We start from the raw sequence: 26,926 nt of genomic DNA, 5'->3' as shown, positions 1-26,926 counted from the left end.
GGAACCCAAGTCTGGTGACAATCGCACAAATGGTTGCTGAGTTACGCTCTCACGTGTCTTTTGCGGCTTCGCCACCGCCTTTGATCGTCTCTACCGAACAAACGGTTTTGAAAATGTAAAATCCATCCCGACACCTTTGTGAAGCTTGGTCTGAAGATCATCTGTGCCAAATTTGGTAAACATTGGACAACATTTGGGGCGTGTAAAAGGTTTTTACACTTTTCCATGAAATCCAAAATGGCGGCCGCATCAATTCGGTTATTATGAAAAGTTATCAATGGCCAGGCTTGATCTCACAAGACATCAACAGACAAAGAAATTACTTTATTAAGTTAAACACTTCAACGGTTATTAGCCAAAACACGTTTATGCTTCCGGCCACGCCCCCTTTTAGTCACATGACACCATTTTTGGAGGACATCCTTAGAATAAGGTTCCGAGTAGGCGTACCAACTTTGGTGTCACTGCTTCAAAGAACTGCTGAGATATGGCTTCACTTCCTGTTTGGCGGCTTTTCTGCAGAATTTGATTGGCTGTACCGGACAAACGGTTTTGAAAATCAAATATCCTTCGATAACTTTTGTGAGGCTTGGTCTGAAGATCATATCTGGTAATTGTGAAGAACATTTGACAAAATTTGTAGGAGGAGTAGGCTTTTAAAGGTTTTTGATAAAACCGGAAATAGTGGAAAATCTATATAACCGGAAATTGACGCCATGGTGTGCATTGCACTCGGCTTGATCCAGGGAGTCCAATGGTACCTCACTTTTGAAAATGGGACATACGGTTCAAAAGTTGCGTGTGTAAACACAACTCCAACTTTGACCCGTTGGTGGCGCTAGAGTGCCAAAGTATGGGACATGAAACTTTGTGACTTGAACCAGGGGACTGTCCCTAATGAGTGTACCAAATTTCACAACTTTCGACCAAGCGCTTCTAGGGGCTGCCATAGACACCCAGTCTTAAGAATAATAATAATAAATATAGCTGCAAGCAGCAATGGAGGGGCCAAGCAGTCCAGAGCAAGACATGGCCTCCATAGCACTTGCGCAACAATTAAGTTACAACAACCTGTTGCACTCATGCAACACACCAAGTTTGGTTGAAATATCTGTTTGCGTTCCAAAGTAGTGAGTGTTCAAAGTGTTTTTTTTTCTGGTATAACACCACAGGCCTCCTCTGCTCCTCGTGGGAATGATGGAACCCAAGTTTGGTGACAATCGCACAAATGGTTGCTGAGTTACGCTCTCACGTGTCTTTCGCGGCTTCGCCGGCGCCTTCGATCGTCTCTACCGAACAAACGGTTTTGAAAATGGAAAATCCATCCCGACACCTTTGTGAACCTTGGTCTGAAGATCATCTGTGCCAAATTTAGTAAACATATGACACAATTTGGGGCGTGTAAAAGGTTTTTACACTTTTCCATAAAATCCAAAATGGCGGCCGCGTCAATTCGGTTGTTATGAAATATTATCGATGGTCAAGTTTGATATCTCACAAGACATTAACCGACAAAGAAATTACTTTATTAAGGTAAACACTTCAACAGTTATTAGCCAAAACACGTTTATGCTTCCGGCCACGCCCCCTTTTAGTCACATGACACCATTTTTGGAGGACATACTCAAAATAAGGTTCCGAGTAGGCATATCAAATTTGGTGTCACTGCCTCAAAGAACTGCTGAGATAAGACTTAATTTCCTGTTTGGTGTCTATTCTGCTGATTTTGATTGGCTCTCACGGACAAACGGTTGTGGGGATCAAAATGCTCTACATTGACTTTTGTGCGGCTTAGTCTGAAGAGCATATCTGGTAATTTTGAAGAAGATTTGACAAAAATTGTAGCAGGAGTAGGCTTTCAGAGGTTTTTGATAAAACCGGAAATAGCGGAAAATCTATATAACCGGAAATTGACGCCATGGTGTGCATTGAACTCGGCTTGATCCAGGGAATACAATGGTACCTCATTTTTGAAAATGGGTCATACGGTTCAAAAGTTGCGTGTGTAAACACAAGTCCAACTTTGACCCGTTGGTGGCGCTAGAGTGCCCAAGTATGGGACATGAAACTTTGTGAATTAGACCAGGGGACTGTCCCCAATGAGTGTGCCAAATTTCACAACTTTCGACCAAGCGCTTATGGGGGCTGCCATAGACACCCAGTCCTAAGAAGAAGAATAATAATAAATATAGCTGCAAGCAGCAATGGAGGGGCCAAGCAGTCCAGAGCAGGACATGGCCTCCATACCACTTGCGCAACAATTAAGTCACAACAACCTGTTGCACTCATGCAACACGCCAAGTTTGGTTGAAATATCTGTTTGCGTTCCAAAGAACTGAGTGTTCAAAGTGTTTTTTTTCTGGTATAACACCACAGGCCTCCTCTGCTCATTGTTGGAACGATGGAACCCAAGTCTGGTGACAATCGCACAAATGGTTGCTGAGTTACGCTCTCACGTGTCTTTTGCGGCTTCGCCACCGCCTTTGATCGTCTCTACCGAACAAACGGTTTTGAAAATGTAAAATCCATCCCGACACCTTTGTGAAGCTTGGTCTGAAGATCATCTGTGCCAAATTTTGTAAACATTGGACAACATTTGGGGCGTGTAAAAGGTTTTTACACTTTTCCATGAAATCCAAAATGGCGGCCGCATCAATTCGGTTATTATGAAAAGTTATCAATGGCCAGGCTTGATCTCACAAGACATCAACAGACAAAGAAATTACTTTATTAAGTTAAACACTTCAACGGTTATTAGCCAAAACACGTTTATGCTTCCGGCCACGCCCCCTTTTAGTCACATGACACCATTTTTGGAGGACATCCTTAGAATAAGGTTCCGAGTAGGCGTACCAACTTTGGTGTCACTGCTTCAAAGAACTGCTGAGATATGGCTTCACTTCCTGTTTGGCGGCTTTTCTGCAGAATTTGATTGGCTGTACCGGACAAACGGTTTTGAAAATCAAATATCCTTCGATAACTTTTGTGAGGCTTGGTCTGAAGATCATATCTGGTAATTGTGAAGAACATTTGACAAAATTTGTAGGAGGAGTAGGCTTTTAAAGGTTTTTGATAAAACCGGAAATAGTGGAAAATCTATATAACCGGAAATTGACGCCATGGTGTGCATTGCACTCGGCTTGATCCAGGGAGTCCAATGGTACCTCACTTTTGAAAATGGGACATACGGTTCAAAAGTTGCGTGTGTAAACACAACTCCAACTTTGACCCGTTGGTGGCGCTAGAGTGCCAAAGTATGGGACATGAAACTTTGTGACTTGAACCAGGGGACTGTCCCTAATGAGTGTACCAAATTTCACAACTTTCGACCAAGCGCTTCTAGGGGCTGCCATAGACACCCAGTCTTAAGAATAATAATAATAAATATAGCTGCAAGCAGCAATGGAGGGGCCAAGCAGTCCAGAGCAGGACAAGGCCTCCATAGCACTTGCGCAACAATTAAGTCACAACAACCTGTTGCACTCATGCAACACGCCAAGTTTGGTTGAAATATCTGTTTGCGTTCCAAAGTAGTGATTGTTTACAGTGTTTTTTTCTGGTATAACACCGCAGGCCTCCTCTGCTCCTCGTGGGAACAATGGAACCCAAGTTTGGTGACAATCGCACAAATGGTTGCTGAGTTACGCTCTCACGTGTCTTTTGCGGCTTCGCCGCCGCCTTTGATCGTCTCTACCAAACAAACGGTTTTGAAAATGTAAAATCCATCCCGACACCTTTGTGAAGCTTGGTCTGAAGATCATCTGTGCCAAATTTTGTAAACATTGGACAACATTTGGGGCGTGTAAAAGGTTTTTACACTTTTCCATGAAATCCAAAATGGCGGCCGCATCAATTCGGTTATTATGAAAAGTTATCAATGGCCAGGCTTGATATCTCACAAGACATCAACAGACAAAGAAATTACTTTATTAAGTTAAACACTTCAACGGTTATTAGCCAAAACACGTTTATGCTTCTGGCCACGCCCCCTTTTAGTCACATGACACCATTTTTGGAGGACATCCTTAGAATAAGGTTCCGAGTAGGCGTACCAACTTTGGTGTCACTGCTTCAAAGAACTGCTGAGATATGGCTTCACTTCCTGTTTGGCGGCTTTTCTGCAGAATTTGATTGGCTGTACCGGACAAACGGTTGTGGGGATCAAAATGCTCTACCATAACTTTTGTGCGGCTTGGTCTGAAGAGCATATCTGGTAATTTTGAAAAAGATTTGACAAAAATTGTAGGAGGAGTAGGCTTTCAGAGGTTTTTGATAAAACCGGAAATAGCAGAAAATCTATATAACCGGAAATTGACGCCATGGTGTGCATTGAACTCGGCTTGATCCAGGGAATCCAATGGTACCTCATTTTTGAAAATGGGTCATACGGTTCAAAAGTTGCGTGTGTAAACACAAGTCCAACTTTGACCCGTTGGTGGCGCTAGAGTGCCCAAGTATGGGACATGAAACTTTGTGAATTAGACCAGGGGACTGTCCCCAATGAGTGTGCCAAATTTCACAACTTTCCACCAAGCGCTTATGGGGGCTGCCGTAGACACCCAGTCCTAAGAAGAATAATAATAATAATACTAACAATAACAATAGGTGCCTCGCAGCTTCGCTGCTTGGCCCCTAATAAAACTAACAATAACAATAGGTGCCTCGCAGCTTCGCTGCTTGGCCCCTAATAATAAAACTAACAAAAACAATAGGTGCCACAGCAGCTTCACTGCTGCTTGGCCCCTAAATACAGCTGCAAGCAGCAATGAGGTGTCCAAGCCGGTTAAGCAGGTAAAATGAACGAAAAACATTTGTGGGTTCTGAACAGGGTTCTGAGTAAATGCAGCTTTGAATCCATCAAAGATTTGCTAACATACGACCCAACGTCCTGTTTGCCGGCTTTGCCGCAGATTTTGATTTATCAAATCGGCTGTACCGATCAAACCGTTTCGAAAATTTAAAATAATTTTGATAGTTTAGTTTGATAGTAGAGACTGCCCTTCTTTCAGTCACCACTGCCCTCCAGTCTGCCAGAGTGCCTTCCAGGTCATCCGTCATTATTCTGCTGGACCTTTCTGCAGCGTTTGACACGGTTAACCACCAGATCCTGCTCTCCAGACATTCTGAGATGGGCATCACTGGCACTGCACTCCAGTGGATCTCATACTACCTGTCGGGAAGATCCTACCAGGTCTCCTGGGGAGGCAAACTGTCAGGCCCTCGCCAGCTCTCCACTGGTGTCCCACAGGGCTCCGTCCTTGGCCCCCTCCTCTTCTCTCTGTACACCACCTTACTTGGAACAATCATCACCTCCCATGGCTTCTCCTACCACTGCTACGCTGACGACACGCAGCTGTACCTGTCGTTCCCCCCGACTGATCCGGGGATCTCAGCTAGGATTGAGGCCTCTCTCGCAGACATCTCTGCCTGGATGACCGAGCACCACCTCCAGCTGAACCTCGCCAAAACAGAACTTCTCATCATCCCGGCTAAACCCTCCATCTCCCATGATCTGTCAATCACCCTGGGATCTGCGACGGTGACCCCTTCATCCTCTGCCAGGAACCTTGGGGTTACCATGGATGACGAGCTCTCCCTCACGGCCCACATAGCCGCAGTCTCCCGGTCTTGTAGATTCACCCTCGACAACATCCGGAAGATCAGGAGATACCTGTCTGAGCACTCCACCCAGCTGCTAGTCCAAGCAATGGTCCTCTCCAAGTTGGACTACTGCAACTCGCTGCTCGCTGGTCTCCCAGCATGTGCAACCCGCCCTCTTCAGAGGATTCAGAACGCAGCGGCCCGCCTGGTCTACAATCTACCAGACGCTCCCATGTTACCCCGCTCCTCATCTCTCTCCACTGGCTACCCATCAACACCCGTATCAGATTCAAGACCCTGGTACTGACCTTCCGAGCAGTGAACGGGACTGCACCCGACTACATCAAGTCTCTCCTGCAACCTTACACCCCCACCCGTCACCTACGGTCTTCCTCAGACAACCGCCTGGTGGTCCCACCGCTCAAGACTGCCAGGTCCCAACACAAGCTCTTCTCCTGCCTGGCCCCCCAATGGTGGAACCAGCTCCCCACCTCCATCAGGGACACCGACTGTCTCCCCACCTTCAAGAAAAGTGCTCTTTTGTAAAGCTCTCTCTCTTGGAAGTCGCTTTGGATAAAAGCGTCTGCTAAATGCATAAATCTTCCATTCAAGCTTTTGAATGGAACAGCCAAAGTTGTCAACCAAGCCACCATAAAAGAAGTGAGGTAATATCTCAGCACCTCTTTACTGCATTGACACCAAACTTTGTATAAGGACTAGGGACCCTGTTCTAAAGAGGTCCAATAGGTCATGCCATTTCACCTCTAGGTGGCGCTGCAATAAGCAAAAAATGTTCACAAATTTTCTTTAGGTCAAGCCTCACAAATGTTTTCACATGGTTTTTGATTTTCAAAACAGTTTTTCCGGTAAAGTTGATCAAAGTAGGCTATGAAGCCGCCAAAACAGGAAGTGAGTAGGGATGGGTATCGTAAATTTTTATCGATATCGATACCATTTTCGAGACTGCTTAACGATTCGAGTCTTTATCGATACCACTATCGATACTTTTCTATTTCTCTCAGGAAGAAGCTGGCTAAAAGGAGCATATATAGGCACAATGGATCTTGACTCTGGCTAAATCTAAATCTGTCCACTACAGATTTACTATCCACAACCTGGATGAGTAACTTGACTGTGATTGGTTGGTTAATGAAAAGTGACATTGTCAAGCTCATCGACTTTATGAAAAGTTGAACACGTTTCAACAAAAGGCACCTCGTATAGCTAAATGACCAGCTAACCAAACCCAAACCTTCCTTATCTTATCCCTATTTTCTTCTGTCTCTGTTTTTGTTTAAAATGATGCTTAAGTATCCCACAAAGCCATGCTCGCGGTGACCTTGTTTTGAATGATCAGCAGCGAGGGGCGGGAGGCTAGTCTTTACTCACACACTGTGCTCGTATACCATTTTTGCAGTTCACGCACACATTAAATTTTAGGGGCATATGAGAGTGAAATAGTTGCACTGTTGAGCCCTGAATTGGCTTATCATTGTCAACAATGGAGACTCGCTACGAAGTTGGGGTGCGCTCACCAGAGGATTGTCCTGCAAAGGCAGTTGGAGTTGGCACCGCTGTGACTTGGAGACAGTTGAAGTACTGCATTTTATCTTTATCTGATGCACAACGCTGAGGTGCTTGTTCATTGCAGTTGTGTCCCCCCCTTACAAGAAATTGCTTTAGAACATATATTGCACTTTGCTTCGTCTTTATCTTTGGCTTTAATAAAATGTAGCCAAGCCTTTGACCGTTTCGTGCGTTCTGCCATCGTAGCTAGCAACAAAAGGATAAATGAAGCGAAGTAGCGTGTGAGGCAATTAAATTCTTCTTCGTTTAGTTTAAAGGCGGCTGGCATGCCATTCAATTGAATTTTGTCATTTTATTAGCCAAACGTTGTATGTTTGTGCACCAGTGATTTGATTTAAATAACATTACTTATTTCTCGAGACAAAAAGTCAACGTTACATTATATTACTTAGTCTCGATAGCGGTATCGATAAGCTTGGACCTTATTGATATTCGGGTTTTGAGAAATTTGGAACCGGGTCCTTACAGAACCGGTTCTCGATACCCATACCTAGAAGTGAGATCATATCTCAGGAAATATTTACTGAATTGACATCAAACTTGGTTCAGGTGTTCGGGACCCTGTTCCAAAGAGGACCACAAAAGGTTGTGTCATCTAACCGCTAGGGGGCGATCCCGTGTCTGACACATGTTAACTTGTGATACCAGATGAATTGATGCGGCTGCCATTTTACGTTTTATAAAAAGTTTTTTCCCTATTCCTATTCAAAATGTATCTAATATTCACCCAATTTGGCACAGATTATCTTCAGACCACAATCACCTTGACATGTCAAAATAGGACTGAATTACTGTTTAAACTTGGGCTAAATCTGACAACCGCTTGCCATTTGAAAAACTGCTTATATTTTTACACAGTAACTGAATACAGTAATTTCCAGCACTGAGAATAGCTCACTATGACAAATTGGTGTCCTGGCAAGGGGAAAGTAAGACATTCAAAGCCAACGAGCCTGCCATGTCACTGGTTTTCTGTTTAGTGAGACTGTAAGCCATTGTAAAGGAAGCCAGGTACAGCTACCTGTATATAGTCATGGCAATCCTCACTAGGGATGGGTATCGAGAACCGGTTCAACAAGAACTGGTTCCCAGTGGACCAATTCCTTAGCCTGGCTGCCAGCCAAACTTATCCCCGCCCACTAAAAAATTTGGTCGGGAAGTTGGGTCTGGGGGGGCACGTTTGGGGAAAAACTATGCCCGAACAGGAGCTGTTCGGACCAATGAAATTGTCAGGGCGGGCTTTATACGATGATGGACAGTTGATCAACAGTAACGTAATCAACAACGTCACAAAAGAGCGCTTGGGTTGAATTTGTTTTCAACAAATAACATATTACGTTGCTCTGATTAGTTGTAGGTCTATCCAATTGAGCGAAGAGGCATTTGTTTTACGAGTTCGGTTGAAACACGCCCCATAGTGACAGCCCAACGCAGAGTTATCAGACTCATATTCTGACTAGAATTATGAGTATGACAACGTCAGGCTACCAATTCTTTGGAATCCTCAGCCAAATTATAGCAAACATGGCAACTAGGCAGAAGCATTCTAAAGTTTGGTTGTATTTCACACGACAAAATGACAACAACGCCACTTGTAATGCGTGTAAAAAGTATATTTCGTCAAACGGAGGAAATACAACAAATATGAATAAGTATTTGAACACACAGCATGGAATGAAGTTACTGAAATGTCATGTGTTCGTGGCATGCAGCAGCGCAGCTAACGTTTGCGCTTCATCTCTAACGATCAAAGGTAGAGCTAAACTCCTCAAAAGTGATCACAACCACTTGTAACTGTGTGAAGCAATTTGCCTTTATTGTGTATTGTCGATCAAGTTATCTTCTGTCCCGTCGTTTGAAGCATACATTTTAGCTCAGGCAATCGTCTCCCATTATTGATCACTTCACGTTAATTATCGGACGGCGTGTTTCATCAGCAAACGTTTGCGTTGTTGTGTTAACACATTATTAAACTGAGCATATCGGTTTTATTCCATTATTAAACTTTGCATTTTAATTGTTTAACAGAATGGCCGATGTTTGACACTATCATATTATATGATTTGACCTTGGTTGAAAATGGAAGATTCGATATTTCTATTCTAAGCTAGCGTAGCTAATAGAAGTGTAGAAGAAGAGCAACGGAAAAATTTAAATGTGTATGTATACATACTGTATATGGTGTGCAGCATTATAAAAAATTATATAAAAGAAAAATATATAAAAGAAAATTAATGTAAACGACAAAGTGCATTTACTGCAGAAAATTTGTTGGAATGCTGAAAGCTGAATTTTTTTATTTTTTTTAATCTGAAAATACAGAAATGAGAAAATACCCGCAAGCTAAAATGAATACAAAAAATGTGTGAGTCACACAAGAGAGGCAGTGTGGAATCTGAACTGCATCATCTAATAATGCTAAGAGCTGAAATACAATGCGGAAGAGAAGCTGAAAGTTGTACTGTAGTAGGCTAGTAGAAGAAGTAGAATATTCGTTTTAGTAGCTGAAATTATAGAAACAGAATTACTACTCTCATATATTACTACTTTCATAATAGAGCTATATAGAGCTGCAGTTAAGCAGGAACAGACTGGCAGAGAGAGGGGGTCTCGGGTAAATATGTTGAGTCTCTTGTTTGGCAACATGATGGGTTCTCTTCTTTAGACTTGTAAAAAAGGGACATAATTGGACAATGCCATGGATACCCCCACTCTCTACTTAAACTGGTGACTGAACCAACATTAGTTTGAGGCAATGGTTTTGTTGTTGTGATTAATTGTGTAGTATTTGGTACAGGTAGTTAGAAGGATGGCAAACACCTTATGTCTTTTCTAGGAGACAGACTGTGAATCAGTGAGGGTGGTAAAAGGGAAAGAGCCAGGGAGAGACTTCAGATGACAGTGTCACAGCCATGGCAGGACCGGGGATCAACCTTTTTAGCCAGCACGAAACAGTGGCACAGTACTGTCTAGTCACCTCAGTGGTGGCACAGAACCATATCAGCCACACCCACAATTTATAGAACCGCAGACTCTTGCCAATAAAGTGTTGACACTTCAAGAGAAATGGTTTCCCCGACTTTATGATGGTTAAATTGAGATTATTTTAGATGAGACTGCACCATGCCCATTGTAATTACATAAAATGCACCCATACAGTGTACAGTACATACTGGCCTTTCTTGGTATTGCTGGTTGTAAATACTGTACACCTGCATTCATACTAGGGGTGTACCGATCCGATACTATGATCGGATATCGGCCCCAATATTGACAAAATAGCTGGATCGGGGATCGGAAAATTTACCCGATCCACTGGCCGATCCATTCAACCTATAGATGCGCGAGTTCTAAATATTTTCGACGGTGCCCACAGCAAGCATAATACTCGAAGCAATGCTACTAGTATGCTAGTGTTACCCGATAGCCTTCTCATTAGTACATATTAAAGCCATACAGCGTTTGTCGCATAGTTTTTGTCTATCGGAAAATATTCAGTTGGAATTTTCGAAATCGCATATGCAACGTTATGCTGTGAGACCTGCATTCGAACGATCACATGTGCGACGCAGCTCGTTCTACACTGTAGATTCTACAGTATAGTAGAGTCGTTGAGCTGCAGGAATTCGGCGTGTTCATGGCATTGTGCTTTTGGATGTGCTTGATTAAATTGGTACTATTGTACTTTGCAGTACTACCACCGCCCCTCAAAAAAAAATATTTGCAGACATTGCAAACAGCCGACGAACTAGTTGGCGTTGCAAGCGTGAAATGTCTCCACACAGCCAACTGTGCTCGCTGCATGTTGCTTTTAAGTTTCTGTCCACTGGTTGGACACGAGCTGTACACCGCACGGTGCAATGCTTCAAGATAAAAACTTCCATGGTTTACACACGAGCGACAACAAATAAATAAGAATTCAAATATTGTTACATGTTTACAATGTTTGGCTGCTGTTGATTACTATTGTAAGTTTGACCAATACACTATTTTGTTTCTACTGCTACATTTTATTTATTTTAATAGGCCCTACGTTTGATTACATTCCAATTTTCGCATTTTGAATGCACAATTGTTTTTTAAATAACAAATAAATGAGAATGCAGTAGATTACACCTGTTATTTTGTCTTAGTTAAGAAGGTCTGGTGCTTTTAGTCTTTTCCACATGGTGGAAGGAAGGTATAAGGTGGGAGGTATACAGTTTATTATTAATTCAGCAACGGTATCAGATCGGTATCGGGTATCGACAGATACACAAAGCCCAGGCATCGGTATCAGTATCGGGACTGAAAGTCGGATTGGTGCATCCCTAATTCATACTTGACTGATAAGAAACACTACTTTAACTACATTTGAACAAGTTGAGACAACCCTTTAGTTACTAACTATAAATTATCCAGGAGTATTAATTGTGGTTCCTCAATATACATTTAGCATATTACAATGTAGGGTGTATTACAGCAATCATTTTGGTGTCCCCCTCAGAAATTGCTCTTGAGAAAATGTCATATAATTGTCCCCCCCAAGTTGATAGCAGATTTTCGCCACTGCTACGACCAACACCAAATAAGCTATCTATTGATCGAAAAATTAAGCAATGCTGGCAAACTACAAATACTTTTTGAAACAGATTTCGAAGCTCTAAGCATTTCAGTCAGCACTCTAGGCTCTCCATATACACACCCATTTAAATCTCAGAAACGATTTGAATATTGAAAATATTGATATTAAAAAGTTGACTAGATATCAAAAAGCTGAATTACAAAAAAAAGAGTTTAGGGTTTTGTCAACATTTTAAAGTTTAAATGGTGGCTGTAGCTAAAATATTGAGGAAGAAGGAGGATTTGAAAGTTGAAAAAGTTTAAGAGGATTGAGAGGATTTGGAAAAAAAACGAAATTGGAAAACCATGTAAAAAATCTTATGAATATTGATTTATATTAATTCAAACATAAGAGGTAGAAAGCAGAAAAGTCATAGCAGTCATAGCCTGGAACTGCTGAAGTTTGAAGTATATTTTTTAAATGTATTTCACAAAATCCAAAACTAAGGACGGACATTTTAAATGGAAAGGCAAGTTATTCAACTACACAATAGCACACAGAACAACAGGCTGAATAGGTGTCCGGTATGTTAATGTAACACATTAACAGTTATTCAGCTATACCAGGGTTTTTCCTACATAGAGAACATTTTGGCGCGAGCCAAAGCCGTTTTTCCAAGCGCCAATGGCAAATCCCCAGCGCCAAAGGCAAAAAAAACCTGTGTTCATCACGCGTGCAATGCATGTCAGCAAATATGTTCTCAATAGTATATTTCAAGTAGGCTACAGCCGAACCTTCATTCTGTTAAGCGTGTGTTCTTGTCTGATCAATACGCAACTGTGAGGTGCGCGAATGGACAGAGCGGCCACTAAACTGTCGTTCCGCTGCGAGGGCCAGCCCGACGTGCACGAATAGTACACCTGTAGCCTACAAATGCTAATTACATTTCCACTCAAAATGCTGACAAAAGTTTGATTTACGATTTCAAACGCAGCCCCCATTGTTATTCTTAACCTGGAATGATAACATATAGGGCAGTGTTTCCTCTATGGCTACATTTCTGCAGTCACGGTATTATAAATTAGGCTGTACAAAAGTTTAGTCCGTATATCAGCAGTGAGTGCATGTCGGAGAAAAACACGCTTCACACCGCAGTTGATATTGCGCGTGTGCGTCCTTGAGAACGTATGACTTATGTTGTCAGTTCTTAAGATCGTTATTGTATAAGTCTATAGTTCTTGCAAATTTAAATCAAGTTAACTGGTGATTTTCGTTGTTCGTATTCTTCCCCTGCTAGCTAAATTGCACATGTCTGTTGATTTGATAGCGATTGCTGCCCTTTCTCAGGTTTGTATTTTAGGTGCATTATTATGCTGAAGTAGTTTTAATTAATAAAAAGTGGGTATATTGTTAATATTTGCTACAGAATGCTTAGCCTATCAAGATCAAATGAAGAAGGCAGTGTACATGCTTCAGAGTGGCCTACCTTAATCGATAGGTTAGGCTACTGACCATTTACAATAAGTTGTTAAGTCAATTATGAATTGGCAGCATTTATGCCATTTAAAACATACTTTATAACTTTATTGCTTAAGGGGAAATAGGACGAAAATATGTGTGTGTGTGTGTGTGTGTGTGTGTGTGGGGGGGGGGGGGGGTGCAAAACACTTGGGAATAAATACATTGATTAGAAAATAAAAAAATAAAAAATATTGTTATTTCTCTTTTCTTTTTTCGGAGCACCGAAGACCCATTTTGACCCAGGAAAAACCCTGTACACAATAGCATAAGGACAGGGTCGTCAAATTTTATCGAAAGCTTGGAGTGAGATTCCCCTCCCCGAGACGAGCTTTTACGTGTGTTCACGTCTATTGTTGTTACTTAGTAAGGAACGTACGGTTGCCCAGAACCTTCACTCGTGCGCCCATTAATGAATACAACGTTAGCAGGACAACTTGGCTGGAGTTGCCTTGGCAGCATGAGAATACTAGGTGTGGCGTGAGAGCGTCTGAACAAGCTGAAATGTGTGTGTCTCACGGTCACAGTGAGGCTTGAGAACCCTGAATAAAAAACATACCTGGGAGGCATGAATAAGCGCAGTTAAAATAACAAGCTAACGAGTCCAACAAGCAAGTTACCGGTAAGCTAGTTCACCACCTCATTCCATATCACTGAATCCGTTGAACTGGTTGGTTTATGTCAGTCAGTATGAATTAACATCTAAAAACCATGTTAAATTATATATATATATGTATATATTTTTTTTTCTTTTTTTTCTTCTTTTTTTTTTTTTATATAAGTCGCGCCTGACTAAGTCGCAGGACCAGCCAAACTATGAAAAAACTTGTGACTTCTAGTCTGGAAAATACGGTACTGCATTTCAGGAATTTCAGGTCCACTCACTAAAAACAAACTTGACCCTCTCACTGGACATATTGTATGATAAAATGTTTTATTGAATGCAATTGGTTGCCTTGTATATTCTTTTCTATTAACCAAACTCCTTTATTGTTTTAAATTGAGCAGTTGCTGGTGTGATTGCTATCTAGATTAGATTCAACTTGCATCAAGTACTACAAATATAAATGTTGTCAACGTGGTAAATTGTAAGTGGGCTGATGAATAAAGAAACTTGTTTAACAAGTCCCATTTTAGGGCTTGACATTAAGGCTTGTCCGCTTGTCCAGGACAAGTGTTTTTTTTTTTATAAGGCAAGTGGAAGAGAAATGTACTGTAATAGAAAATTACTATTCTTTAAGATGTCTATAATATTCTTTGGCCTAGAACAATTATTGCTGAGGTTTGAACTTCTGTAAAAATGGCATAACCTTTTAGCCTAAGACAGTATTGCTTAAGTTTCCGTTTGCTGACAAACGTCTAACAATTTGACTGTTTGACCCTGGTTGTTTTGCCCATACTCCAGGGGTGTTTTTGCTGACAAGTTCTGCTTCTGTCGTCTCAAGCTCTGTTTTTTAATATTGAGCATCTGTATCCAGTTCTGCAACCTATTTCCCTTTTTAACTTTCTGTTATTGAAGATTCCTCTTTTGATAGACATGAACTATTGAACTAATGATGTAACTGTCTGGAATTACTGTATAAAAGAGTGTTCAGATCATGACACCTTTAGAGAGCCCTTCTACTGCAGACATCATTTATGATACTGTTTTGGAACTGCTCCTCCTTGATTTCAAGAATAAACAGATAAAGACAAATTCTTCTGACTTCAGACATTCAATCATAGAAAATTCCACCACAGTACTTGCCCCACTGGACAAGTTAAACCTCAAACAAAATAAAATGCTGTGTTACTTAACGTTATGTGCCAGTCATTACGTCTATTTAACCGATTTGAAATAGCTAGCTTTTTTCCTCTGTGTTTCGGTGAAGTTGATCATTTCATTTTTGGTGAATTCTTCACCAAAAAGGTTGAGGAGGGCAGCCTTTAAGAGAGAAGCCATCGATCTGTTGCATCCAATTTTTTCTTTGAATCACAGAAGTCTTGAAATGTTTGTGAAAATGATTCGCCCATAGTCTTAGGCGGCAGCCATTTCTTGGTCCCCCGTTACACTGTTTTGACGTTTGACGAGTCAGACTCGCTCACTGGTAGTGTTCACAATGTTGTATTTCACTCCATTCTACACCAAAAACGTCAGGGAGGACTGCCTTTTGTAGATTCTAGCCTGCTGAAGATAGCCAGAATTTCTGATTTCTTTAACCAAGCCCGTTTCATTCGTCATTTGCCTGAGAAAGCGACCTCCGTTAGCCAGGCTAGTTTTGCCCGTTTTACTCTGTCATGCTATTTTATCTCAGACAAGTGACTATTGTGCATGGACAAGTGAAACGTAAATGTACTTGTCCAAAGGACAAGTGCCTGAAAAAGTTAATGTCAAGCCCTGCTTTTACTTCAACAGTTGAAAGTTAAATGTTCAGTAGAACAATAGTCCTCATTAGACTATAGTATGGTAGCTAGCATAACCATTTTTAGCTCTGCTTCACAATATTGCTGCCTAGTGTTATAAGTTAATGTAATGCATAAATGTTAATAAAGTATCAGACATGTACATGATACAACACACCAGTAATCAATTGATATGAGTTAATATACCAAAAATTTCAAAAAGGTTGACAGCAGTGTTTTTTTTGGAACTACAGCAAACTACTTGAACCATGTGATCATGTGTCGGCAATACCAAAGCATGTCGCAACCCTCTTTTTATATGGCTCTGGCCCAAACCAATCGCGAGCACCCACTGACACCTTTTGATATAATCAACAACAAAAAAGTTAAAGGGGTCATTGATTGCAAAACCGATTTTACCTTGTAAAACGACAGTTCGTTGGGTAAAATGGGCATACAGTGAACCTCATAGTCCATTGACACCTCTTTCCTATCTACATCTCACAACTTGAAAGTGCAGCTGTAAAACGATCGGTTTCAAAAAAGCTGAATTTGTGATGTCACAAATGTAGCATCACCTTTGTCACGCCCCAACATTTACATACAAACCAGCCCTCTGGTGTTCTGGCCCAGGATCTCAGACACTAATTGTGAGATTTGCATAGGAAAGAGGTATCTATGGACTTTGAGATTCACTATATGTCCATTTTACCCACTGAACTGTCGTTATTCAACTGTGACAAGGTCAATTCTATTCTGCAGTCAATTACCCCTTTAAGGAACAGTGTGAAATATCCCCAAAACAGTCAATCACCCCTTTAAAACAATTTGATCAGAAATATTAGCATTTGAGCAGACATCAGCATGATAAGAACTACTTCAAATGAAAGAAACCATCTTTGTGAGACTTTTTTTTTTTTTAGGTACACTTTGATTTTTTAGTTTGGCTCATGTCCCATTCGCTAACATGGAGTGGGTGGGACTTATAACCTAAATTGCAGCCAGCCACCAGAGAGCAATCAAGATGTTCTGGCTTCACTTTCGAGGAGCTGTCATGCCGTCCATTCTTTTTACAGTCTTTGGTCACATCCAATTTCCTTTTGCTAAGAATCAAGGCCAAGAAGCAAGCAATGTGGCACAGCACACAAACTTACAAGTCCAGTCACATACAGCAAAGGCCATGGTCATAAAACTGCCGGGACACCCATGATTTTATACAAACACTTGAAATCATGTTCCTGTATGGTGGGTAAGGAGGACCGACTTGATATATAACACCCATCTATTCTATGGGCAGACCTCATACTCTGGAAAGTGCATGGAAAAGGTCTGTGGAAAGTTCTCTCTTCCTGACAGTATCTTCTCCCTGATCCATCTGTACTCTTCTGTAATACATTTTCCAAGTGCTGAGTCATTTAAAGCAGCTTCTTCTAACGCGGGCTGGAAAAAAAGTATGCACTCACACTGTTTTGTATGCAATAAAGCTCATTTTGTCTTTTCGGGATTAAACAACCGATAGTTAAATCATCCTACTCATCCTGGCCATTCACTCCCATCTATTAAGCCACCTTATAATTACCACAGGCCAACAGCTGTTTGGCTAAAGTTCAATGTCTTATAGGCTGTTTTGAGTGAGTCTTGAACTGGTCATCTACTATTTCTAACGCTTAGCTAGACATAGAATTGTCCTACAACTCGTGTCGTGAGCACCGACAACGCTAAAATAATGCTATGCAACATTAGCTTCTGGTATGTAGGCTAGCTGGACAACAGTATGTCTGAGCAACATTGCAATTCCTCCCACTGCCCCTTGTTTACACCACTAGCTCACTGATAATAACCGTATCTAACCACCACGTGCTGCATGTTCTGCACAGGTGTGTACCTGCTTCAGAGGGGCTGCTGATCATGCAGCTGGGAAACTCATGCGCGCGGCCTTTCTCGGTGATGGGGTGGTACTCCTACCGTGTTCTCCTTATTATCTCGTCCCTTGAAAAGCACTCACCTCCTCGGCATGTTTCCTCAGCGCTTTCTCCCGTTCATACTGAGTGATGAGCTGTTCGTTGTCCTCCTTCAACAATTCTAGCTCCACTTCATGCTCCTGATTTTCGGCGAACACCGAATCCAGGTTTTCAAGCACCGCGACGACCAGCGGCATCAGTTCTTTGACCACGTCTTCGTCGTATTTCCCAATCAACCTCTCAAATTCGCGGTAGATCGAGTTGGCCAGGCCAGACACCCGCTCCGACATCATAGCCGATGTCCCCGGGTCGTCCTGGTACACTATACCATCCTCCAACTCCATTTTCTTCCCGTCCTTGCGAAAATGGGATCTGGTATTTATTTCCACTCACCCCGCCAGAATGAATTCCACTGTTTGCTGACAGAATGCTGAGACAATACATAAAATGAACCAAATTGATATTGTAAAATCGGTGCAACCAGTTGTCCCTCTCTGGCTGCGATGTATTTGCTAGGTAGATTTTTTTCTCCCTTTTTTCACGTTTCGTCTTCCCTCAACAGCTGAGCTCTTGACCATACAATTGCGTGATGACGTCAAATTCTTAAAGGGATTAATGTTTTTCCCCCCAATATTATTCTGATAGATTATTATAAACGTGTATTTATTCGCTTGGGTTTGTTATTGTTGGCCATCGTTTGTCGATAACTGCACACCTACAGAATGAACAAAAACATGAAGCACAACATATCTATTTTATAAAGCTACTTAGGACATGTTTTCTAAATGGTGGGCTTTCAATTGGAATAAAAAAACATAAATAGCCTATCTCTCGAATACATTAATATCTTGTTTCAGACTTCTAAACACAGTTTTACACGTCAGCAGTTGGCAACTAAAATAGTTACTACAAGAGTACGTAAAAAATAAATAATTATGGAGACATCTCAATGGAGTATGGAAGTTTATTGGACTCTTTATTCAAATGACAATGCATTTTTCAAATGGCAATTCAATGTGCAAAGTGGCAATGCAATCCACAATTCAAATGGTAAATAACTTGTCAAATGGCAATTCAATGTGCAAATGACAATGCAAACCACAATTCAGTTTGTATTATTTTGAAGATTTTTTTATGAACGGTTATTGCCTTGCATTTTAATATTGTTAAGGTTTTTTCGACTCTTTATTTAAATAGAAATGCATTTTTCAAATGGCAATTCAATGTGGGGCAGCGAAACAGTGACCCAGTCTATTGCATTAAAGGAGTCATTGATGGCAGAACCGAATTTACCTTGTCACAGTTGAATGACGACAGTTCAGTGGGTAAAATGGACCTACAGTGAACCTCAAAGTCCATTGACACCTCTTTCCTATGCAAATCTCTCAATTAAAAAATGTGGCTGTAAAACGTTCGGTTTTGAAAAAGCCACCGAACTGACGTAAATTCGGTGGCTCCACCTTTTTTGGCTCTGGTCTGTAACTTTGTTACGCCCCCCAATTTGCTGCGTGTTCCAGGGGCCAGTTGCATAAACTTAGTTTAAGACTAGTCTTAGCCTTAGACTGTCTTAAATTGTCAGGTAAGACTAGTCTAATTAAGCCTGTCTGTTGTATAAATAGTAAGACTGACTTAATTTGAGGTAGAAAAGTTAGCCACCTCTCCCCCTGGCTAAACCTTGCCGTAGGGCTGAGTTGCTATGCCAACGATCTGTTTTAGTAGGCTACGTCATTATCTTAGCATAATGTATCACAAAAGGAATTAAGTGTTATTTGTAACTGCAGAAAATGTTTACGGGGTTCTGCTTTTCCGCAGAATAAAATGTTTTATTAAACGAGTGAGTAGATGACAACATAACTCACTTTATTGACGCTAGCACCAGCCATCTGCGTTGTTGTTGATAAAATGGAAGTAGCGTTGGGGTTAAATTTAGAAACTTAAAAACGCATACACTATTTGTTAATAAGACAACTTTTTCAATACTGTATTCCTCCAACAGATGAGGATTTCATAAGGTTAAAATGTATCAATCTTTCGCCGTTAAGTGTCGCTGTTTTGTCCGCCATCTTTTCTTTTTTCGCGAAGTGTCTTATTTTACCCATAACGCAGCGCGCAACAGGCTATCTAAGTCAGTCTTACGTTAGTAACTGATCTTAAAGCTTTATGCAACAGGTAAATTGAAGTGTCTATGGCAAGTCGGACTTAAAGTTGCATTTAAGTCTAAGACTAGGTCTATTTTTATGCAACTGGTCCCAGGCTGTACAGGGAATGCTGACACTTTTCCGAGTCTTCCCAAGGAACCGAACACTTGACAGGCTTTGTCTATGAGGAGATCCCTGTGCAGTTCAACCCTCAATTACACATTTGCTCGAACCATTTCACCGAGGACAGTTTTGAAAGTTTCATAGTAAATCAGGATTTACTATGAAGCTGTTGCTGAAAAGAGGTGCTGTTCCAACCTTATGTTCATCACACCTGCAAGCTGTAGTATCATGTTGTCGCTAACAGTTATTAGCAATGTTAACGTATTCTGCCTGTATGTAGCATCAGTAGAATGCAGTAGCGAACCGTGACTCTTAAACCTTGGCCCTCCGACCCAAATTACTCGTCGGAAAAAAAAACATGATACAGCGCCCACACAGCATTAAGGCCTACATGAAATTGTGTTGGTCATTAAGCACTATTTGAGCCAGCCTTTGCGGCACTATTCACGGTAATTGTGCATAAGGTAATTGTGCATAATGACGTTGCGTTGGCAGTGGTGTAGTGGTAACATTATAGGTGGGTAAACTATGAATTTTGTTATTTATTTATTTACAGGGTTGTCAAGTTTGGAGTGAGATTCCCGGAGATCTCCCCCCCCCCCCCCGAGACGAGCTTTCACATCTGTTTCAATCCCCCCCCCCCCCCCCCCCCGCTTACCTGGTAACGAACGTACAGTCGCCGAAGAACTACACGCATTGACCGTGAGACACGCATTTCAGCCCCTTCACAGAGGCTTGAGAAGCCTGTTTATTTATTATTATGTTTCATTAGGCCTATTTTGATGGAACCGGTTAGGTGGCTTGTACCTATGGAGGACCAAACCTGCCAAAATTTTAAAAAAAGTATAAATACATGTATTTATACATAAAAAATATAAATATATACAAATAAGTGAATGAAAAAATAATAATTACGTAGTAATTTACATGACCATTTATTTCTTTATTTCTTTATTTTTGTGTACATTTTTTTCTGTATTTCCTTGTCCTTAAAGGGGTGATTGACTGGGTTTTGGGGGTATTTCACACTGTTCCTCAAGGTCTCCGCAGGGCCGGCCCAAGCCTTTATGGGGCCTTAAGCAGAATTGATTTAGGGGCCCCCCTGTGACGCAAATATTATTGATTATTTTTAATGCTTGATTATTCGCACACTATTTATCTAATGCACTAATTAGCAATGTTATTAGTTGTGTTGCCTACATCATAACATTGATTTTACCCTCATACTGTTTTTTATTAAAAAAAAACAGTAAAAACAGTATTTTTTATTTTATTTTTAAATATATTTAGCTAGTATGCACTCACCTAGGTGAATCCACCTAGGTGAATGCATACTAGAAAAATACATGCCAATTTTAAAGGGGGGGGATCTAGCTATTGTTATATTTTGTAAGATAGCTAGTCTAAGTGTTACACTAAAATGATAGCTAGTTAGCTCTAGCTAACGTTGAAAGCTTGTTTGATGCATCTATCTCTAGACAGTAAATTTTTATGGATAAAAACTGTAATTAATAATGCAAACATACCTTGATCTTGCTGGGTTTTTTTCCTCTGTTTTCTTTTCTCTGCACCAGAGGAATATGTCCTTTTTTGTGCCATTGTGTCAGATTGCGATTGCCGACTTTTCTGTTCTCGAACAATCGACAACGTCATGTTGCTGTATGAGCGCTGACAAAGGCAGGCCCCCAAGATAATATATTAAACCAGTAGTAGTAGGCTATTATCTTCCTTGCCACATCAACATAATATTGAGTTTATTGCAAATGTGTATAATTACCATTAACATAATGTAATTTTTAAATTAAGCTGTAACTTAATGTGCTCTTGGGGGCCCCCTGGTGGCCATGGGGGCCCCAAGCATCCGCTCAGTTCGCTTATGCCTTGGGCCGGCCCTGGGTCTCCGTATAGGGTATGTACATTGGTTGAGCTGAAAATGGCTCGGGTGTTGTTCTATGCCCCCTGATAGATCCTCTGAAATTTTCCCGGGAAAAAACACTATCTTTTCTCCTTTTATGGTATGCTCATTAATATTTAGATAAGCTGCGTGCTGATTGGTTGGTTTTCAATGAGTGAAGCTGCGGAGCAAAAACATTACACGGCCAACAGCACTCACTGAAACACCAAAGGTGGAGACTTTAAATAAAAACTTGCAAATACATCTATTGTGTCTACACAACACTGGTTGCAACAGATTGACCAGATATAATTTCAAATAATAATTTTAGTTGTTTCCACTTCAGTTGTCGAAGCAAACTGGATTGACTTAGGTGGGTAGAACGTTATAGCTTAGCAACCAAACTATATTGTGATTCAATTCAGCTTCAGTTACAGTAGCTAGCTCTAGATGTCTTGCTGAAAAATAACCTGACAAAGATATGGACAAACATGCATCGTGAATTGTAGATTTACATGTAACACGGCTTATTTATTCGAATGAAAAATAGTCAGGAATATGAAATAACCAACACGTTAGCCCCATTGCCAATAAACTAAATCATCACCAGTGTTGGGAACGTTACCGAAAATGAGTAATTAGTTACAGTTACTAGTTACTTATTTCAGAAGTAACTGCATTACTTTACCAGTTACTGCATAGAAAAGTAATTAGTTACAAGGGAAAGTAACATTTGCGTTACTTTTAATTCACTGCTTCTATTATCAAATTAACGCACACAGATGGTTATGTTATTTTTGTGTTCCAGTGGCAGAGTGTGGGACAAGACAACTGTAAAATGTTATCATTGCATGTTGCTAAATAGTTGCCTGAGCAATGGACTCAACTGTTGACATAGGTCGCATTACTTGACAACATACCTGGCAATCAGTCTGTTTAGTTCTGCCTGGCTTAGAGACCGGAAACACTTCGGCCTTGGCTGTTTTAATGAAGTGGCTCCGACTGCTTGATCAGCGGAGCTAGCACTGAGTTCTTAGATTATCTTTGTAGAAGTGTGTTGTTTTACTAGGTGCTTGTGAAGATTATAATTTCTATTCTACGCAGTGGATAAAGTTCTCGCACCTGCACACAAACTACAACTAACCAGTATATTTTCATCCTTGATCTGGACAAGGGAAAAATAATGTCGATATTTCCATGACAAAAAGCTTGCACGGTCCGAACTGTCGGCCATTGTGTGGGCTAGTCTAAAATGCGGATTGATTCATTCATACACTGCGTCGCCGTAAACTCGTTTTAAATTAGATTAAAAACAGGAAATTGGGGAATTCAATCAAGAAAAAAGTAACGAGTAACGAGCTCATTTAAATTTCAGTAATGTAACTAAGTTATTTGATTGAAAAAAGTAGTATTAGTTACATTACTAGTTACCGCTAAAAGTAGTGGAGTTACAGTAACCCTTACAACAAAGAAGTATACTTCAAGTTTATTTTGTAAGTACACTTAGTATAAAAAGTATACTATTATCATGTTACTTAAAGTATACTAGCAGTGTACTTATTAGGGTTCCTCCGGTAGGAGGAAACCTATTGTTTTTGTTAGTATTCTTATTATTAGGGTTCCTCCGGTAGGTGCTCCGCTGCTTGCCCCTGCCTGCAGGCCCTGCTTGCCCCTGCCTGCAGGCCCTGCTTACCCCTGCCCGCAGGCCCTGCTTGCCCCTGCCTGCAGGCCCTGCTTGCCCCTGCCTGCAGGCCTTGCTTGCCCCTGCCTGCAGGCCCTGCTTGCCCCTGCCTGCAGGCCCTGCTTGCCCCTGCCTGCAGGCCCTGCTTGTCCCTCCAGAGACAGACAGTCACCCCATAGACACAGTAGCTCTGCTGACTGCTTTTTTGAGGATATTGATGAAAAAAGACAATCCAGCATTTTTTACTTTGATGAAAGTCAAAATGTTTAATCCTTTCCATGTTCCAGCATGCCAAGCTGCTGACTTTTAGTGTCTTAAGTAATGAAACCAGTTCAACTTATAGACTTTTGACCTGAATCCAATGAGTAGTCATCTGAATAAAAAACACTCAAGAGAAGTACTGCTTCTTGGATGATTTGTGCTCCACATCAGTACATCTCACACATTTGCCTTTGTTTCCATGGGATTCATGGAATTGCTCGTTTCTGCTCCACCATTGTGTAATAAAAAAATATTATTTAGGACAGCAATTCCATTTTTGTGTTATCCTTTCGCATTACACACATTTAGTCAATGTACTTATACTCAACCGATTGTTGTCATTTTACCATACTGTTCATATTGAACAGACATCAGTGTTTGGGAAGATTACTGTATATTTCCACTTTTGATCTGTATTTCCATCGTAAATGTGGTCTTTAATTTCAATTGGAAGGGGTATTAAAAGGTCTTAAATGTAACTTGTTTACACCTGTAGAAACCCTGTGAAGCCCCCACCCCCCACTTCAGAGACAGTTGGTGACAGAGAGGCGCAGACATTAAGTTAAACATAGTTATGCCTTAAGAGTAGAGTAAAAAATAGAGACTAAATGTGTAAATAGATGTTGAAACTCAGTTCTCTGAGTTGGTGCATGTCAGTTTAGGCAAAGGTTGTCTTTTAAACCTCTAGGTTTAAAAATTATTCAGATTTGATTGGAACTCTCTCTTTTATACATTTATAGTTGAATTTGACATTTAACAGCCATTTAATTCATTAAGCAAGTTGTTTAACTCAAACAACCATAACACAGTACATATGGTATACAAAGCTGCAGTCAGATTTGGAGAAATTGTTAGCTTGGATGTTATCTTGACATATACATAGGGTCTTGATGATGATGCGCATGCAGCTTCAAGGCAGAAAGACGCGTTCCATTTCAGGAGACCTTAGCGCGTCACTAGCATCTAGTCATATCACGCAGTCGGAGCACAGCTAGATCAGAGAATAGGTGCGTTCGACATGGACTGCGGCTGCATGAAACGACCGGCGAGAGCGGCCACTTGCAGTCGGGGAGGAGTTGAAAATGGCTCTGTGAAGTCGGACATTTCAGCTTCTTGTTGTTTGCTGCGTTGACGTCAGTCACGGCCGATTAAGCGCTGTTTGCTCACTTTACTCTATGTATAATTAAACGAAATCTTTCCGTTAGTGAAGAGGTAAAACCCTTTCTTCCATACATTTTTTATTCAATTCAACAGTTTGGTCCGGATTTGAGCATTGGCGAAACTGAAGGTGTCCGAATATTACAAAACACGCGTCAAAGTTGTCGTGTGTGAGTCTGGCCAATCATGAAATAGCTGTGTCGTCACTTGAACCCGTGCAGTTGGTCTTGAGAAAATGCGCTCGGCTACACAGCCGGCAGTTCTCGAATCAATCTTACGGTACTTTGATGGCGACGTCACAGTGACGTATCCTCGGCCTCTTCTCAAGTCGGACAAAAAGTCTAACCAGAATTCACTGTTTCAAGTCAGCCGCCTGCAGCCAGCTGCAGCGCCGCATGAAGTCGGGTCATGTCGAACGCACCTAGTGTCTAATAAAGGGAGAACTCCCACTCTCGGGAAACCTCCGGGTTCTGAACTGGTTGCAGTTCCACTCAAGTTCCATATGAGGGCGCCAACGGTCGAGTGCAGCATGAATGGAGGTCTATGGAGCTATACCCCTCAAAATCCACTTTTCTCAGGATGTAATTTTTGTCTAGTAATTTGAATTCTGAATTAGAAAGGGGAGGCAAAAAAAATAGACACCGCTGTGTGTTTGATTTTTTTAAAGTCGCCTTTCCGTTCTAAAAAGCCTTTGAAAATGTCATTGACGTCATACACATCGTACGACCAGAGCTACTGCTTGACGGCAAGCTCTGGTTACTTCCACTTTTCTCTCGAGGCATCGACAACACAGCTGACAGGTTAGGCTCTCCCTGTCAATACACATGCTAGAAAGAGTTTTGGCTTGCTAATGTTGTTGCTAATGTTGCTAATGCTCTGACATTCTGGTTCTACTTCGGATGCCATCAAGCGGGATCTCTGGTCGAAGTCAGTCCTTCACTAACCAATCCGCATTCGTTAGCAGAATTCTAGCGTGTTATGGGCAACAACGACTTACCCTGTAAGAAATCGAAAGGACATAAGCACTCGTTCATTCAACTTTTGACCTGTAATCCATGTTGAACATAGCCTGATGTTGTCATACTCATAATTCTAGTCAGAATATGAGTCTGAAAACTCTCCGTTGGGCTGTGACTACGGGGCGTGTTTCAACCGAACTCGTAAAACAAATGCCTCTTCGCTCAATTGGATAGACCTACAACCAATCAGAGCAACGTAATATGTTGTTTGTTGAAAACAAATTCAACCCAAGCGCTCTTCCGTGACGTTGTTGATTACGTTACTGTTGATCATCTGTCCATCATTGTATAAAGCCCGCCCTGGCAATTTCATTGGTCCGTCCCGATTCTGGTTTTCTGTAGTTGTCCCCAATACGAGACCCTCCAGACCCAACTTCCCGACCAAATTTTTTTGTGGGCGGGGAGAAGTTGGGCTGGCAGCCAGGCTATGTTGAACATGCAAAAACTACAATCAAATCTGAGATTTATCAACGACAATCAGGAGAAAGAGACAAATTTAGCCGTTTAGCTCCATAGACTCCCATTAATTTTGCACTCGACCGCGATCACTCCCAGTGGAACTCTGGTGGAACTGCAACAAAATTCGGTACAATGGGGCTTAATAGACCAATTATTTGTTTGTAAACATTCGGGATGCGCGCGCAATGTGGTTGCAGAAAACCGGGAAAGGATAGCATTTTAAATGGCAAACACGGATGGACCACACGGATAACACAAATATCTGAGGGAGTCAGGTGGCTAAGCAGGTAGAGCATTGGGCTGGTAATCTGAAGGTTGTCAGTTCGATTCCCGGCCACTGCACATGATGTTGTGTCCTTGGACAATGCACTCCACCCTACTTGCCTCGGGGAGAATGTCCCTTTACTTACTGTAAGTCGCTCTGGATAAGAGCGTCTGCTAAATGTAAATAGTTAGATTTAAAAAGACCAAAAAGGTCGAGGAGGATAGCCTTTAAGAGAGAAAGTGATTACCCATTGATCTGTCGCATCAGAATTTTGATTTGGGTCACGAAAGTCTTGAAATTTGAGTGAGAATGTCGCCTGGTACAGACCGCATAGTC

At 41.3% G+C, this 26,926-nt stretch overlaps 1 protein-coding gene across 6 annotated transcripts in view; it reads right to left on the bottom strand.

Annotated features, from left to right (window-relative positions):
* spag9a (sperm associated antigen 9a) overlaps nucleotides 1–18,161 on the bottom strand; it is a 115,207-nt gene extending 97,046 nt beyond the window's left edge. For all 6 annotated transcript variants that reach the window (XM_047037362.1, XM_047037365.1, XM_047037363.1 and 3 more), the window contains exon 1: nucleotides 17,637–18,161. In XM_047037362.1, coding sequence (XP_046893318.1) covers nucleotides 17,637–17,936 — 300 coding nt within the window. In that variant the 5' untranslated portion in view covers nucleotides 17,937–18,161. The remainder of the gene's footprint in view (nucleotides 1–17,636) is intronic.
* Between the last annotated feature and the right edge of the window lie 8,765 nt (nucleotides 18,162–26,926).

The sequence above is a fragment of the Hypomesus transpacificus genome, chromosome 17 (genome assembly GCF_021917145.1).
Source record: "Hypomesus transpacificus isolate Combined female chromosome 17, fHypTra1, whole genome shotgun sequence".
Classification (NCBI taxonomy): domain Eukaryota; kingdom Metazoa; phylum Chordata; class Actinopteri; order Osmeriformes; family Osmeridae; genus Hypomesus; species Hypomesus transpacificus.
Note: the sequence above shows the minus strand (reverse complement) of the source record. Positions and strands in the feature narration are given on the sequence as shown.